This window comes from Crinia signifera, chromosome 2 (genome assembly GCF_055691185.1).
Source record: "Crinia signifera chromosome 2, ASM5569118v1, whole genome shotgun sequence".
Lineage (NCBI taxonomy): Eukaryota > Metazoa > Chordata > Amphibia > Anura > Myobatrachidae > Crinia > Crinia signifera.
The window spans coordinates 311,347,160-311,366,273 of record NC_139218.1 but is presented as its reverse complement, the minus strand read 5'-3'; the positions used below and the strand labels follow the sequence as shown (position 1 = coordinate 311,366,273).

Sequence of the window (19,114 nt, the reverse complement as noted above, 5' to 3'; positions counted from 1 at the left end):
AGCTGTCATCCATATAGCTTCCATCTTCCAACTTTGCTTACGTCTGTCAACCTTTACAATCTCAATGGAATATATCAAAGCAAAAACAGATAGACCTCTTTTTCAAATTTGCCTCTTATTTCCAAGAGTGTCTCTGATGACTTCTCCAACTCTTTAGCTAAATGCTCCACATGGTTTTCCCTTATCATTTTTGTTCCATTCTAAACATAACTGTATTATACGACAACACAGCAACAAAAAATTAACACCTTTCTCTCCTAGTTCTATTTCATAGAACTATACATTTATGCAAATTGAGTTTCAAAGCAAAAGCATCAATGGGACTTCATATCTCTACCAATAGATTGTTCCATTGTAAAATGTCAATTTCATATAATTTTGTCACCGATTCAATCTTTGTTCATTAGTCTACTGTTTGGTCAAATGTAGTTAAGTTACTGGTCTCATCTCCTATCTCTTGTGTACCTTCCCCTCTGTCCTCACTTCTGGTTTGTCCAGATTTTCCGAATGGTTTAAGGGGATCAATATGAAATCCCGGCGGTCGGAATCCTGACTGCCGCAATGCCGACAGGGGGGGGGGCATGATTCGTCCCCCCCTTGCGGGCTCGCTGCGCTCGCCATGCAGCAGGCCCGATGCCTCGCTACACTCTGCACACTATTTTAGTCTCCCTCTATGGATGTCGTGGACACCCATAAAGGGACAAAGTGCCGGCATTGCAGCGGCCGGGATTTTGACCGCATCCCGCTTTAAGGCCTGTGGTTTTTGCCACTGAAGGCAGTATTTTGAGATTATTCCAACTGGTCAATTCGGGTGGTATAAAGTTCTTCTTAGCTTTACAAGAGGAACTGGTGCTGCCTCTGTTAGAATACTGGTAATACAGTCCCTACAACAGTGGTTCCCAAACTGTGTGCCGTGGCTCCCTGGGGTGCCTCGGCTTGGTGGTCTAGGACCAACTCAAATTATTAATGGTTAATTATTCATGAGCAAAACAGTACTGGTGGCTGCCAATCATAGAATGTGTACAAACAGAAGCAAATCCTGCCCTTTACCACATAACTGCCGCTAAGAATCACATATAAACCCAATCTAATTAATTTTTTTGGGACCTAGGGGTGCCTTGAAAAATAATTCTGATTCTCTAAGGTGCCGTGAATCAAAAAAGATTGGGAACCTCTGCCCTACAATATGGTTCCCATGTTACAAAAACTAGCAAATAAGGTGAATCTAGTAGCCTGGGAGGTGCTCTACACAGAGCAGGCTACTTTGCGCCATTTCATATCTATTATGTGTACAATTTTATTGGATAGTCCAAGTGTACAGATGCATGGAATGAAGAGTTGAACATGTTCCAGTATCTCCATGTAACATCTCCAAGTGTTTCTGTCCTTGAAAAGCAATATAAAGTTGTTACAAGGTGCTAGTGTTATTTAGTGGCTGATCTTCAAATCTAAACTAGTGTATTTCTTTTGAGATTTATAAATAACACGGCTAAGGTAGTTATTCCAGTTAGATGTCAGTCTTCTCTCCCTCTATCTAATGTGGGTTGGTTCCTTGGATTAGATATGTTAATGTCTATGGGGTAGATCTCATTGTTAATATCTAGAGTTTGAACAGTCTACTAAATCTAAAATCTAATGGCATGAAGCTGCTCTCACCCTCAGAGTTCTTAGTAGTTTTGCCAGTGACTTTCTGATTGGAGACCTAGGATTTATTTTCTTCTTCCTCTCTGTACCACCCTCCGCCTTTTCCCATCTCTCCCTCCCCCTTTCTGCCTGTCTGGTAGGTTTTCTTTTCCTTTTTATATGTTAAAAACCATTTATGACTTGAAACCTGGCTTTTTGTATTGGACATGTGTATCTTTAAATAATATTCAAAATACTATATATATATATATATAATCTATCTTTCCCAATAGTGGTGAAGCGCCAATCAATTGAACCAGTCCATGTACTCCAACGTGTTTTCAATGATGCATACAACAAGAATCTTCCAATTAATGTTTTTATTAATATCTTCAGTAAAATGTCAAATACGTCCCAATGCATTTCGTCTAAAAAGACTTCATCAGGGGCACAATTAGTAGTGTTCTCATGAGTGGAAGCGAAAACAATTTTCCAAAGATCAAATTAAAGTATTTATCCTCGTGAATTAATCTATATTCCTAAACATCATAGTGGTAGAATCACGTCTGATGATTCTATAGTGAGGTTAAAATTATATATAAAATAAACCCTATGGGTACACAGCAGAAAATAAATATTCTTTAGCTATCCCGGAGATCTTTTAACTGAATCTCGTCATCAATGGTATAGATATGAAGTCAAAACTCCCGAATTGATACCAGTAAACAAAATCCACAAGGTCCAGGTTTGAGTGATATCCAGGCTTGAACACAGGCTCAAATATATCATTTTAACCTATATATATATAAATATATATATATATATATATATATATATATATATATTGTATATATATTTGGGCTATGGGGATCTCCAAATAAATATTAAAGAAAATCAAGGTAGTAACAGTGGCACTCGGAGACTGGTACGTGTCAAAAATTTCTATCTAATTTAAAAGGAGCATACCAACATTTTGGGAACATACGTTTGTTCTTACGGTTTATGCACCTATATATAGTGATCCAATGACATTAAATAAGTAATGAATATTTAATCCAACAATATTAAACCAGCATCAAAATCTCTTTGAATAAATTAATTTGAAACCTAGAGAAGCAAACTTCTAAAGGCTCTAACATTTCTTTAGCAGTCTTATGACCACAAGAGCAGCTTAAACTAGCCAAAGTTATAGAAAAATTCAAATGAATGTAAAAAAAGATCAATACCAAAGTAAATTAAAGCTATTTCAGTTAAAAAATGTAATGCATAGTAACCCACAACAGAGTGCATGAGCGCATAGTAACCCACATCAGAGCGCACGAATGAAACTCTAAACTAAATCTCAACCTGATGCATTAGTGGGGTTGAGCTGAAATTACACGTTGATCCTACAGTATGTACATATAAATAGCCTGTAGTCTTTAAAGAACCTGCCTAGAGATCACTTCTAATGATTGTATAGCTTAATAATGCTTCTATTAGTTCTACAGCCTCCAAAAAGCAGAAAACAAATGTACTTATGTCTTTGTTTTCTATCAACGATTTATGTGTATTTTTACATTCTGTTTATGACGTGAATGTCAAGGAATCCAAATGTTGTTGTTATTCAGCTACTAGGGATACCTGAGGTCACCACATCGATTTCTGAATATTTATACAAATGTCTCATCTCCTCCCGAGCTCTAGACACTGTGTAGTTGGTACAGGTGGCTTTTACCTAGAACAACCAGAATACATCCAATGAGCTGCAGTACATCATTCTATCACCAAGTGCTCTAGGGAACACATAAAACATTTGTATGGCTCATGTCAAAGTAGTTGCAATAAAAATGTTACATTGGCTATGATGAAATGCCCATATACAATTTCATTCCTCTATGAATGCTGAACAATCACATCTGGTTTTGACTTTTGTTAATAAACAGATTCTGCTAACATAACTTTAATACCATCTTTTTCTATAAATGTTACTTGGAATTTCCTAGTGGAATTTGTTCTTCCTCTGGGAAGAGAAAGCACTGTAAGAAAAAGATGAGGTCTTAGGGAAACTAGGTTTTCTTTTTAGCGGATCTTTTTTTGTGTGCATGTTAGATTGTAATCTGCCTTTAAGTGCACATTAATCTATTTTACCGTGTACAGTGTGTTACAATGTACAGATGTGGTAACATCTGCCGATCCACAGGTGCAGCACAGAATGTTCTGACCACTCATGAAAAGTTCAAGTACCTGTCTGGCCTTTTAACTGATTGCTTGAGCCTGCATGTGGTGGGCATACGCCAGCACCACCCTATATATTTTTTTAGTATGAGCATGGGGAAACACATTTCACCATCCCCACTGGGAACTGAATTGCTTTAAGGCCTTATTCTACTTGTGACACCAGTCTGAGTTGATGCTTAAGCTAAATAAGACCAATACAGGTTTGAATTAGAATATTATTAGGTTTCTTTTCAGTTTGAAATGTGAATGTGAACTACACTACTGTAGCACCTACTAAAGCAGTATTACCCAGCACATATATTTATACAGTTCCAGAACATAGCACTTGCAGGCTCTAATACAGCTTTGCTATCCCATAGTTGCCTACCCTCCTGCATTCTGCAGGAGACTCCCTGAAATAGTAGCAATCTCCCTTTCCCCCTGAAGTGTCTAGGAATTGCCATGATTTCACATAAACCATATTACACAGCTTTTACATTTTGGAAAACAAAAATAAATTGGAGATCTACAGTATACTTGTACATTCAAATGGAATAATCCTTGGCATTTTCCTTGTTGGTTAGAAGGTAGTTCATATGGCTACATGGATTTTATATAAGGGTTTCTCATGACTACTAATATGGAACCACTTGTAAAACGCACACTATACATGGACAAGCCCTAACATGTATCAGTGTGTTTTTCTTCAACAAGTACAGTAGATCTTACTAACTGCTTTGGGGCTCATCTAGATTTGGATGTAAGTCATTATATGACAAGCTTCTTATATGTAGTAGTAAATGTCCGAGCTTCTAGTTGTCACCTTCACAATCTTCCTGAAATGCCTTTTCAAAAGTAGGCTAGTATGTGCCCCCTTTCCCTATCCAACCATTCTTTTTTAACATGAGAGAGGGTACATGGGTGTAGATGTGTATAAAATGGTGATATTTTTATCCTGTGGGCCCCAATGAAATGGCATTTACTGTATGGACTATTGCACCACACTGGTGCTGTTATTTTACCAAGCATAATGATCATTCTTCTACTATTGACTGAAGCTACAGTATACTGTATAAGCATCATCCTACTGGACATGTTTGTTCTACCAGATAAGGCAGGACAATGATGCCATGCAGAAGTCATCAATTTCTTCGTTTTAGGATTTGCTTGTCAGAATTGTGTGTCTTTTTCTTCTGCTGATAACAAAACAATGTTTTTTTTATGCTAGCCCCGAAGGTAAATAGTTTTTTCTGAGTTTTTTATTTTGCACCCAAAGTATTTGCCATACTGACACAAATAGGTAGATTAGTGATGGTATAATAAAATATGTGCATTCAAGTAACAAACTTTGTTTTCTGAACACATGGCTCCAATAACTGACTGTCCCAGCTCACAATATTGATTCTGACTTAGTTTGCCTACAAAGCACAGCAAATGGCAATAGCCATGGGTGATCATGTATGTGATGTCAATGCACCTGTGTTTTTGGGGGTATAATGGCAACCAACTTTGCCTCAGCCCCACTGTATACCTAAAACTCTGATGAATGCAGTAAAGTTAAATGAGGCAGGTACAAAATCTGCATAGCTCATAAAGCATCTTTCAGAAATGTTAAATAAAGATTCATTAGGGTTCATCTAGTAAGGAAATTGCTAATTATCTATGCAGTTAAGCACTTAAATGTTAAAAACATATTGTAAATTTTAAATCGTATTAGCATTCAGATGAATGGTTGTACATGTGCCTGTGTTAACGAGAAATCTGTTATGTGTACCAAGGACTTTACCGTCTGCTTTGTGCAGCTGTTCTTGTCCTACAGCCCTAGAGAGAATTAACATACGTGACTGCTATCATGTGGGTGGTTATTCTGCTGTGCTAGTCCGAAGAGATGTAGGTTTCCAACATTTACACTCAGATAGATCCATAACATTCCTATAAAACATTAGTGTTTGGTCAGAATCAGAGGTAGTTTGGCTAAAGAGACTTCTATACAGCATTAAGTTACAACAGCTATACTGGAACTTGTAGTATGAAAATGGCTATGGACTGACAGAACTGCTGAAGACGCATTTGTTGCTTACGTCAGGTCCACAGTCATTGTTTGATGTCCTTATGAAAGCTGCAGAGAGAACTGTATTATTATACATTTTCGATCTTGTAAATGTGTTTTCAACAAATATATCTTTAGAATTTATACCAATAAAACTTATTTATTCTGGATATTTATTGACATCGGGGAGAGGCTCATACAAAGTACAGATTGGTAGCGTCAGCACACTATTAACTATTAATAGTTCTGTTCTGCAGAGGGCAAATATATTGTTTTTTTTATAATCTAAAGAATAATGTTTAGATGGTTGTAATGATGTAAAGTGTACTGTATGTAAAGTATTGGACGCTTGAGGGAAACAGTTCCAACAATAAGACCATGTAAGTACAAAAGACACATGACTGGGTATCTATGGATGAGGTCTTGGGCTTGATCCATAGAACTCTCATGTGCCATTGTTTTTTTTTTCTGGAATGACCACAACATAAATTGCTTGTCTTGTTTGACTTCCTTGTTCACTAAAGTTGAGCAGATTGTGGCCGTTTTCAACGCTTCCACCAGACAAAAAGCATGGGACCATTTCTCGAAAGCTCAGCGCAAGAATATTGACATTTGGCGGAAGCATTGTGAGGTGGGTGTTTACCTTTCTATCCATCACTCTCATCGATGACACATTGAATGTTTCTGGGGTGAAAGTCGGTATGTTTTATTCAGTAAAGTATAAAGGTGGGTTTAAGGCATTTAAGATGCTCTGCACATTACTGTGACATGTTTATTATCTGCTGGAAGGTGAAGACACAATAACTCGTTCTCCTGGGAACTGAGCAGGTTTGTGAGACCACCATAAAGCCTTTCGCTGACTGCATGCATTTGAATGCCTAAATAAGTCAGTATTCTGATGGAGACGCTGTCCTGCAATGGCGCAAATATATGCAGATTATTAAAGGTGCAATCTTATCTGTGTTTTTGCAAAAGTACAAATTTTTAAATTTTTGGAGAAATGTCCACATAGAATTTAAGCTGAATTATTCTTTATAAAGTCAAATATTAACAGTATTTTTCTATATGTCCCATCCTGCCATGTCATATTACACAGAGGAGGTTTTCTGGTTTACCACTGTTCTACAGTCCACCCTATTGGCACATGGGGCAGCAGAGTTGCCTTGTGGAAAATCTCAGAAGGCTGAATCGGTAGCCATCTTGGTTTCTGAGAGTCTCTGCTTTCCTTGCATTGACAATTTGTATTGCTTAGAACTTTTTCTGTGGCTCCTAGTTAATAACTACTTGCAGTGGTAACCATCATTTTGGTTTTATTCTCCTTTCAGTAAGCTTGCACCTTTTCTATGCATGTTTTTGTCATGTTTATGATCTCACTATTACTGCATTGAGTTTCATCTGCATATGTCTGTGACGTTTTTATCATTACCCTTCGTGTTAATAGTTTGGAGTGTATTCCGTTACACGCTTTACTTTTTATTATGGTCACATCGTTTCCATTTCTTGTTCAGAAATTGCTTTTTCTATGAACCCGTATTTAAACAAGTAAGTACATTGTTTTTTTTATTTGATTGAAAATGTTTGTCAGGACATGTTATTTCTCCACAGCTTATTTTCCATTGGTCAAAAAAGTATTCTATATTTGTCGACTTACAGTATTTTTAGTAGCGCAAGAGCAATAGACTTTTGGAAAAATGTAGTAATACTGCAAATGCTTTCTTGAGTGTTCATTTCTTCACAACCGGTACGATTAAATGCCTGGTTAGTTTTACTTCTTGTCTGCTCTATCACACCAGGCTCTGTTTAACACATTCCCAGCTAAAAGTGAACATTTCCAAAGAGTGACCCCGCACAGAGCTCTTACTGCTGCGAGGAACATTAATTCCAGTTAAACCTGTAAATCAACTGATGTCTGTCCGTGAATCATTGGGGAAATGATGCTATTTAATGCCCTTGATGCCCACATAGGGGAGCCAATAGCACATAAACCTATTAGCCCCATTTAGCATGCCACATACTTTGAAACTTCTCTTCGGCAAAAATCTATAGTACCTAGTACACCATAAGTGGATAAAAGTAGCCCAGTGTAGGAAAAAGTAGGATAATTACTCAATCTAGGGTAAAAAGTCAGAAAAACTAATCTAATAAGAGTTATCTGCACAATGCATTGTTATGCTTACCTTGAAATAAATATATAAATATATATATATATATATACCTTGTACACTAAGGGGGCGATTAAAGTCCAGTTGGTGAAATAAAGCAATATATTGAGGTTGGTACATTGCACATTCTCTTTATCCTTACTGAGTATGTGCAGTTTGTCCTATGTCATCGGACAAAGTAATCCTGCAGATGTTATTTGATTGACAGTCCTCAGCGGTTTGGGGTAGGGAGGGGGGGAGAGATCCTAGGTTTGTGGGACTTCTGAGGCCGGGGTCTTCGTTTTCTGATGAAGAGTTTATGGCCTCAGTGAGGGAGGTTTTACTGATCTGTGTAACCTCATGGGGCGCTTAGCCAGCTGATGCTGTGGTAGGTAATCCGATGCTGTGTCCTCAGATGCAGCACGGGATCAGTGCAGGAGGCATTTAATTATACCAGACACCTTCTGCTGCATTATTCTTTATGGGCATATGTGTGGATTTCTATCCACATCTAAATCACCCCCTAAACTATAGGCCCCCATACACTGTGCAATTTATCTTCAATTTGGGTTCTTTTCATGTGATTACAGCAATCAGTCCCAGGAAAAGAGCCCAAATTGCAGGTGGATTCCAGCAGGTCCGATGTGCATCGCCTCGGCTGTAGAAGCAATCTCTTGGATTGCATCTGAGCTGGGTAGGCTTTGCTGGTATTGCATGCACAAGGACTGCATGCGATCCTGCTGTCCAGCTGAAGGGTGGATTGCGGGCGACGTCTCTGAGGGGAGAAGTCACCTTAAAGATGCAGAATTGCAGAAAAAGTCCACAGTGCAGGAATCACACGCAGGACAGTAGAGAACCTGGCCGGGCCCAGGTCATGTTAAGGGGCATGGCCTAATCGTTGGAGCCATGGTCTAATTGCAGAAGGTGTGATCTTTTTCTCGGGGCAAAACATAATTATATGTTAAAGTTACGGTCATTATTATGATCACACATAAAAAGTTGAAACGCTTAAAAAAACAAACATATAACATTATTATCAAGACTGCAAAACTGTACATTGCAAAGTAATATTTGGTTGTAGATTTGCACTACACGCTGAAATGATATTGAAATTATATTATACACTGAAAAAAATGTATGCATGCCAAATAGATGGTTTGCATCTATTTTGATGAAAGTATGTTTCATTTAACAGAAGTGCAAGCAGTAGAATGGCAGTTATCATATACCGGAGATATGATGTTTGCTATATTCATAGCAGACCGGCTAGGCCTGGAGATGTCATTTAATAGGTCTTTGAAGGTTCATTAGAGCCTCTTCTTGCAGTGTTTGCTGAAGAACACTGGGTATTCCGGCGGGAGCACCTTCTGCATTTTTCATGGGAATTGCTGTGACATTTGTCACATAATGAAAGCTATATGTGGAGTGTATTGTGTATTTTCCTCACGTGACTTAAAAGATGCCAAACTACAGTCCTCCCTAGGGACTAAAGCCTTTGTCAGCAGAAAAATTAGATGTCAACAAGGTGAAAAGCTGCACGCTGCATTCCTACATTAAACGTGGCAGCATTATTAGGAGCAAATGAGACCGTATCAACTTTCTGTTTCTCTGTTACCAGACACTACATTATCTCTGCCCTGTTTCATTACAATATGGACAGCTTTCCTCACACGGCACTTCATGCGTCTTATTGCCTCCTTATAAACCAGTGATTTTCTGGGTAAGCTGAGGCAATTCATTAATTTGTGGACCAGAACCATCTTGGCCACATCTTATGTAAAGAATACGATTTCATACTGATCACGAAGTGCATCATTTATCAAAAAGTGTGATGTGCTATTTTGGTTGTCAGACAGAATATTTTCATTGGGCTGTACCTGAGTGTCCGGTATGTTCTGCAAACTCTAACTAGGAGCTATTGCTATCAATAGCCACAGCATTTTATTGGGTTTTCAAATCTAAAACTGTCACATGTCTCTTTTTACTTTGTTATTGATTTAGGCATATAATAAGTGTATTCTTTCCCATTAACCAATTCCTATCATCATTAATTGTTGCCTTAATGAAATCTAATTGGTTTATATGCAATTTTTTACTATGTAATTATACCCAAATCTATTTTTGAACTAAATATGGTGTATTCAGGTAAGAGGTCTACAGTCAGTGTATGCAAGCTCTCGAGGCAGCCATCTTGTGGACCATACTCATGTACTTGAGAATGCAGGTTTTTATGTAATTTCACTGATGCCAGCACTCGCTTCCAGTGAATTGATGAAGTATACTACTTAAGGCTGGACCTGCAGGAAAAGGTAACTTTAAAGGGACTAGGAAATATGTAATTTCATGCTTTGAGTGTATGCTATACACAACCTGAAGACTGATTAAAAGCTGTCTGCATTAGTTTGTATATTTTTATTGTGGTTTTATTCCTTTATCATGTTAGCCTGTCATTGGATAAGTAGACTATGGAATAATGGTTGAAAAATAGCACTCGTTGAACAAATCCACCGGCAACTGCAAATTGATTATAAAAATGACCTGTACTTGTGTAAGTATTTTTATTATGGGTGCATATATTTTTCCTTTTGTTGCAGGAGCTCCGGAATTCACATAGTGAACAGATAATGGGTATACGTCGAGAGGAGGAGATGGAGATGTCATCTGACGATGACAGCAGCGATGTCCCAAACAAAAAATCCAGAATGGATGATTCAGGTGAGAACAAACACATTGTGTTATGTATGTCTTATAGAAGATACATGCTAATGTAAATATACAAGGCTATACATACCTGTACTGTGCAACAGTTTATGGGGAGTATTCAATTCCAGATGAATTTTTCACCAGGCTAAAACTTTTTTTTTTACCTTTTTGAGGGCGAATTCGACTCACCCTATTCAACACCAGAGCTGATTTTTCACCTGAGCTAAAATCCAGCATCAGCGAAAACCACGTAGATCAACGAAATTGATGCAAATTTGCGTGTTTTGGCAAATTTCCAGCCATTTCCACCTGTTTTTGCTGCTGTTTTAGCCAATACCAATTCACCCCAAAAACCAGTGAAACCATTACCATAACCAGTATTGCAAGCATCGATGATGCGATGCACGTCATTGGGTGCCCGCGGACCCCTGCGGAAGGGTGACTGTGGGAGACTGGGGGGATTGCGGGGCACTTGCCCACCTTCCCGGGGGGGCCAGGAGGAGCCGATTTTCAGGACCATTCTGGGAGGGGGTATGCAAGTATGGACTTTAAAAATAAAAGTATTCTATTCTAATTATTTTTAACCACTAGAATATTTAAAATCATCCAAATTGTATAATGCTTTGAAGCACTGATTTAGTATGGTTTCATCTTATTTCGTTAAAGATAATATTTGCTTTTAAAAACATGACCTAAACAGATTCTGTGACTTTTGCTTTGCCAGCATATACTGTAGCTATGAATCCTGTCGTGTGTGTGTGTGTGTGTGTGTGTGTGTGTGTGTGTGTGTGTGTGGCTTGAAAATGGATCAATAACCTCTAGTTAAACTGCATCATTATTTTATTATCCTAGATTCATGTACTACCAACTTTTATTACATTGCATGTCCTTGCATATTTACATGGGTATGGTATAATTTACCAACAGTCGGTATTCCGACAGTCGTTACTCCGACATCGGAATCCGGACTGTCAGAAAGGCCAACGGGGACGAGCGCATTGATGCCCCTTGCGGGCTCTCCACCTATTCTATTCTTTCTCTGTGGGGGTCGAGGACCCCTCACGAGGGAAAATAGCCCATGTAAGTTGGGATTCTGATGTCGGAGGAAGACCATAGGAATCCCGACTGTCGTTAACCCATTTACATATGCATACAATGACATACACTGTGTATGTCATTAATGTCACACTGCAGTATCTTACGTTGGACGTACTTGTTTCACAATAGTTGCCATTCAAATAGGCCACAGATCTGTATGTAGTGAATTAGTTACTATTCCAAGTCATCTCAGATGTTAGTGATAGCACAGCATACATAATACCCTGGACTGAATTCATATATTGCAAAAGCTGCAGCTACTGTAACTGTGCAGACAAGATGTGAGCGTCTGATCATTCCTACATAGGGTGTTCGAGTCCTACAGCACCAGCTCCATTATATAGATTACATTTAGTTATGTTTTCAGTCTGATAAGGTTTTATGAAGGATCATTACATAGGAGGATTGATGTAATCCCATTTTCTTAACTGGCTTTTAGAACACACAGGCATTTTTAATGCAATAGGAGACAAAGTTGCTATGGAAAATGCTATAGCAACGTAACATCTCCACAAACCCAAGCAGCCACTTGTGACAGCAATCTAAATTTACATTTATTTTACTGTCATTTTATCAACGCTCCTAGTATTTCATTTTGACATGCTGTTAAAATATACTTTTCTAGCTTTCCCGGAATAAAATTAACAATGCTGTTTTATGGAAAAAATAGCGCTACACTTGTGGCAAAATATGCTTTTCACTATATACATACACACACAAACAAGATGAGCATTACATTTAAAGTCAATACAGTATGTTGCCTAGGATTCATATGGGGCCTTTAATCTTGCTGTGGTCATACCTATAGAGGCCTGTATGACCTGCTTGTTAAATACCATTTTCATTCCTCATCAGAACATTGTTGTCCAGGAACTTTTGGTTTATATTAGACTGTATGGGTGAGATTTAATAGGATGAGAGATTCAGAAAGTGAGAGATTTGGGAAGAAATCTCCAGTTTTTTAAAGCGGCAAACATTTACACTGCAAAATCAAACTCATTTTGCAGTGTAAATGATTGCCGCTTTAAAAAAAACTGGAGATTTCTTCCCAAATCTCTCACTTTCTGAATCTCTCATCCTATTAAATCTCACCCTAGATGTTCATTTAACCACAGATTGCTGTGCCGTTGGGTTCATGCTGGTTAACTGGAAAATAGAGAGAGGTATGCATCCACAGTATAAATCAGATTTTGCAATATACCGTATATCTCAAGTATATGAGAGCAGTTTGGATGCTATATACGGTATATTGCAAAATCTGAGGTCCCATACCTCTCTCTCTCTGTTTAATGATCAGGGACTAGCACACATACACATGCACACTTTTTGCATGTAAATTGTCAGACATCGCTTAATAAACACAGTTGCTACAGATATCAGAAATAGTAAACCGTTAAAGTGCCCGGAGCTATTAAATTATTTCCCGCTTTAAGGCTACAGCTAGTGTGTGGCAAGTCATAGTTCCCAGGTTAAGCAGCTGGAGATATGTATTTTCTGGCCACTTAAGCCTGTGATGAGCCCCAGAAGCAGGAGAGGCTCAAGCATAAATCTGCATCTAGGGCCTTATTCTGGTTCATTCGCATCGGCCACTCGTTCGCAAGGGTACCGGTGATTTGCGCATGCGCAGCAGTATTTCTGTGCATGTGTATATGCTGGGTGCGTGCAATTCGATCGCAGAGTGCATGCTCCCAGCCTTGCGAGCGGTGGGTGGAGAGAGGCGTGGGGTGCTGGGCTGGGGCATTAGCATATGTGTACGCCCTGCCTTTCATGGGCATTCCCATTAAAATGCTGGGCGTACATATGCTAAGGCGGTCGTGACACACGTGCAGGGCGGTGGACAGCTGACATAGCCAGATGTCCGCTGTCCTCCCTATTCCCTGCTTTTCTTTGCTCATATGTATGAGTGGTCTGGGCCTCCCTTACATATGCATGCGCCTTCGCCATCATTCAATGGTCGGCGACCATCGAAAGATGGCGGAGGTTCCCACTGGCATGTGAATGGATGTTCATGTAAAACATCCGTTTGCAAGCCTAGCGAACGAATTCGGCATACGAATGTGTGGTGCGGGGTTGTGCTGAAAAAAACCACGTCTGATATGAGTAGATGCGCATGGGACCTGTTGGTTTCCTCACACCAGATATTTCAAGCTACATGGAGTGTAAGGCTAGATGTACAATTTGAAGATGCATCTCTAAGTCCCATAGCTACTTGAATCTGCCTCTTAGACCGGGTAAACACCATGCAGTATACTATTTGTACAGCTTACATTCGATATATCACTAGTGTATCAGTGGATGTGTATATCCAGTATGTCTGAACTACATAGTCCACAGGCATATAAGGTTGGCACTGAAGCACAGCTGATATATCATGCAGATATATTGGTGCATTTGCATGTGTGCATGGGTACTGACTACTTTATACAGCAACAAGAACCACTGTCCATGACATCACAACTGTGATTTCTGCTCAGACATATCAAGTAGACTATTGATAAGTGTGTACAGCTTCCCAAATTGACCAGTGGGGTCACGGAAGTGTGTTCCCAGATTAGCAGTATCTGGAGCTCCTGGAGGGGTCAATCTACAACTCCTACTGTAGTTCTTTTTTTGTTCTGTAATTGCTAATGATGTTGCTACACTACGCAAAGTAGATAGATAATGCATAGGAGCTTTTTAAAATAATTGGGGGGGGATATTTCCATGGACAGATAACAAAAATGTGTTTATCTTCAATAACCATGTGCTTACTAAAATAAGTCCACACAATATATAGATTGTTTTTTTTTTTACGTTAATGAGATGTTTTATATGAATTTAACTGGCTTAAAAAAGGCAGCTGTAAACAGAATATGAGCTCACCTACAAAAACCATGGTAGTAGTTTAGCCTTAGGGCAATGGAAGTGAAGGGTGCATAGAAATACAATTGTATTTGCTCTTTGCTGAATGCTTTGTGATTTGTATTGCTCCATTTATACACTTTTTGCCCTGAGGGGCTCTCTGGTGCTATAGTATCTGTAGCCTGGCCAGAGATTGGATAGACTTGTCATCTCCTGCTGTAGCTGGCAATGTATTTCTTCAAACACAGTTACTCCAGTCAGCTGCATCTCCTTGGTAGTCTATTATAAAAGGTAACACTATGGTTCTGGCTTCTTATCAAAATAGCTTTCTAAGACTATATTGTAAAGACACCTTTTTCTTTTTATTGCATTATGGAAGCCTTTCTTATTCTGAAAAAGTAGAATGTAACTGTTTCTTTGGTAGATGTATATAGCAAAATATACCCTAGAAATTTCAGGTCTTGTCAGTAATTCCACTTATCATACCATAATATTGTGTACATCTAAGACCTTTTATGTGATAATAAGAAAACTCTCTGTTGTCAGATTGAACAGTCCAGTGGTTCTGCATTTAGGACAGATTAGTGCAATTGACCAAATAATAGAAATACAACTGCGGTCACTGGACAGGTTTTCCTCATTCACAGCCATTGCTAAGTTTCTGTTTGTTCTATGTCTGCCACATCTGACTAAATACAAACTATTAAAGCATGACACACGTTACCTGTCCTAAATCTATAGAAAGTCTAATTTTAATAGTATACCCTGAGTAAAAGCCCAACTGCGATGTACAGTTATTAATAGATATCATTCTTGAGAAACTCAATGTTCTCTTCCCTCTTGTGTCATTAACGCCTTAGGCATTATTCAAACTAGCTATCTCTGAGAAGTTCTGTAGCTCTAAGGGGAAATGGAGCAAATATCTTGAAGAGTGGAGAAGTCGAGAAGTTGGCCATAACAACCAATTGGCATATAGCAAGCATTTATCCAAGAACGTTCTGTAAATTGATGAGCAGAATGTGATTGGTTATTGTGGCCAACTTCTTCACTCTTCAGAAGGAAGGTTTGATACAGTTCCCCCCTAATCTCTTATGTTCATTCCAAAACATTGAAGTACAAGGTGGCAGTGTGATACCGCAGAATGTTTCTCAGGAAAACCGTAAGCATGTTCCTGCCGCTACGTGGCATGTTCCTTCTATTACTAATAGGCATAGATTTTATAGCTGTTCAGATGACATCTTCAAGACACAGTAATTGATATAGATATTTAGTTATTCAAAACACAAAATAATTGACATATGTCTAGTTATATGCTTCTGCTAAAACGCGTATAATTTGGTACAGTTAGCCTGTTAGGTGGAGGTAACAGGTGCTCTTTTAAAGGCTGCAGCACAGATCAGCTCTAGGCCCAGCTGTTTCCGGAAAATGCGGTGATGCAGAGTGAGAGCACTAGGATTTTTCAGGCTACGGGAGAGAACAAGATAAGGATATCTGAAGCCTCATAAGTAATTCTTAGGAGAACATTAATGTTAATAGAAATACCAGGTTTTAAATCTACAATTGTGGCCATATGTAAAGCAGCAGCTGCTATCTTAAGCTGTATGCAGCTGTAGCAAAGGCACCAGGTTTGTATATCCCTTTTGTATCTATGGTTTTGACCATTTATTTGCAATTAAACACATTCAGTAATAGACCTCAATAAAACCGGTAATATGGCAGAATGACCTTCTGTCTCATGTTCAAATACTCAATCACTAATCAGTAGCATTGGAACAGTCGTGCTCCATTGCCATCAACTATTTGCAACTGCCTCTCACCCCCTGCTAATGATAGAGCTTTTCCAATCCCTTGCATTATTGTCCCAATCTGAATCTGCTCTCGATTACATAAGCGTATACATTGTACACTGTCTATATTAGAACCAATTATACAATTTTAAGTGGCAGTTATTCACAAAGCTACAGATGTCTCCCCATACATCTTGCTGCAATACGCCATGCAGCTAGATGATTGGCATGAGTGAGCTAACAGGTCCCATGCAAATCTGTTAGCATCGGGCATCTTTTTTTAGGCAGAAAATGCATCTTATTTGCATAAGTATGTGAATAAGATGCACCAGCAGACTCTGCTGATTTAAAATTATAATCCTGGAGAAGCGTTGAAATGCATATGCACCCACATACAGGTGTGCATAAATACTGTACATCTTGCCACCTTGCACAGTGAACAGCAAAGCAGCTGATGCAGCATGCCTACATTCTGCGTGTGACTGCGTCTGTATCTGCATATGAAATATAACTTGTTTTATGGGAAATACTGTAGAGTAACGTTTCTTCATATGCAGATACAAATGGGGTCGCACACAGAAGTTACACACTCTGAAATCATTCAGCATAAGCTGCTTGGTCTGCTTCATGTGCAAGAAGATGAGCTGTATGTAGATACATTTGTAAATGGGTTTATATGCATGCTTTTTTTCAACCTCTTTATACATGGGGATGGTACAATAAGTAAGGTAAGAAGACATTTTGTGTGTGTGTAATATTCTCTATTTCATTCTAATTTTTTGCTAGGCCAGATCACGTAGCCCACTGCTTCCCCTCACAGCCATTTGACTGCATTTCATATAAGGTATACTGTCCCAAGATGGTGAGGCTGGCTAAAACATGGTCCAACATTAAGGTGTGTAGTGTTATCAGAGTTCTGCATCCGTTTAAATTCATATCCAACTTGTCCAGGTGTACAGTGATACCGTCATGTCACAGAAACCGGTTTGGATTCGGTGCACTGAATTTTATAATGTCACGATAGACATTCAAGATGAGCAGCGACCCAGCTGGCCAACCACGTCCAACACAGGCATTGCACCAACCTGTGTCTTGTAACATGATGGTATCACTGTACACTTCAACAAGTTGAAGATGGCACACTCAGCACCTCAATGTTTGACCATGTTGCCGCAAGCCCTGACATCTTACAACTGGTGGTGGTACAGTAGAACTGATATGAGGCACAGTCTTGAGAGGAAGCAGCAGTGTACAGTACCAGCTCTGGCCTGGTGGGAAATTAGAATGAAATAGAGAACATTGCATATTGTTCCTTACTCATTGAACCACCCTCATACTTGGTAATGCAGTTGGAAAAAAACAGTAAAAAACTGTAGAGAGCGCTTGCCAGGGCTGTTTAACCTCAAAAAGCTGCTGCACTGGGGATTAGTCAGATCCCACAGGTAAATGTAAAGAAAAAGGGTGGGTTGTGCAGCGCTTAGATTTCAATGAAGAGTGAAACAAGTACAAATGACAATATTTAATAAAAAACAAATATAATATGACAAAAGTAAAAACTCATACAATATATAATTAATTGATAATTCATGAATTATGAGATAAAAAGGTAAAAAATATATACAGTAGGACCTGTCAATGTGTGATGGGTCTGCTCCGGACGATAGCTGTCCAAGTCCAATATGTATCCAAGTGTGGAACCGAATATGAACCAAGATACTTGCTGGAGGTATCCCTACCCCTCGGGGATTATGTGAGTCTTGGGGATCCTCTCTGGATGCAAATATTTCTTGGTGCAATAATTTGAATCGGACCGATTTTGAGAGCCAAGGTTTCTTGCTGGAGGTGTCCCGATCCCAGTGGGATTTGGATGAATCGTGGGGATCCTCTCTGTTTGCAAAGGACTTGGTGTAACAAATGAAGGTTCCTTGTGGCCGCTGGAGGTTTCCCAGTCCTATGGACTCGTATGTGCAAAGGGGTCCTCTCAATAAAGTGCGCTGTGTTTGGAATTTGGAAGGATCGATAGACAGTCCTGAGTTGTGGAGCAGATAATCAATGCATGTGGTGACAGGTCCTCTGATATCACCAACGCGTTTCAAGTCACCTAGAAAAAGCTGTTTCTTACAACAGCGAAACGCGTTGGTGATATCAGAGGACCTGTCACCACATGCATTGATTATCTGCTCCACAACTCAGGACTGTCTATCGATCCTTCCAAATTCCAAGCACAGCGCACTTTATTGAGAGGACCCCTTTGCACATACGAGTCCATAGGACTGGGAAACCTCCAGTGGCCACAAGGAACCTTCATTTGTTACACCAAGTCCTTTGCAAACAGAGAGGATCCCCACGATTCATCCAAATCCCACTGGGATCGGGACACCTCCAGCAAGAAACCTTGGCTCTCAAAATCGGTCCGATTCAAATTATTGCACCAAGAAATATTTGCATCCAGAGAGGATCCCCAAGACTCACATAATCCCCGAGGGGTAGGGATACCTCCAGCAAGTATCTTGGTTCATATTCGGTTCCACACTTGGATACATATTGGACTTGGACAGCTATCGTCCGGAGCAGACCCATCACACATTGACAGGTCCTACTGTATATATTTTTTACCTTTTTTATCTCATAATTCATGAATTATCAATTAATTATATATTGTATGAGTTTTT

The 19,114-nt window shown here is 39.2% G+C and overlaps 1 protein-coding gene across 13 annotated transcripts in view; it reads left to right on the top strand.

Moving 5' to 3' along the window:
• Window positions 1-19,114, top strand: part of ENOX1 (ecto-NOX disulfide-thiol exchanger 1) — a 478,832-nt gene that overhangs the window by 382,459 nt on the left and 77,259 nt on the right. For all 13 annotated transcript variants that reach the window (XM_083168953.1, XM_083168947.1, XM_083168950.1 and 10 more), the window contains 2 exons: window positions 6,397-6,503; window positions 10,608-10,728. In XM_083168953.1, coding sequence (XP_083025079.1) covers window positions 6,397-6,503; window positions 10,608-10,728 — 228 coding nt within the window. The remainder of the gene's footprint in view (window positions 1-6,396; window positions 6,504-10,607; window positions 10,729-19,114) is intronic.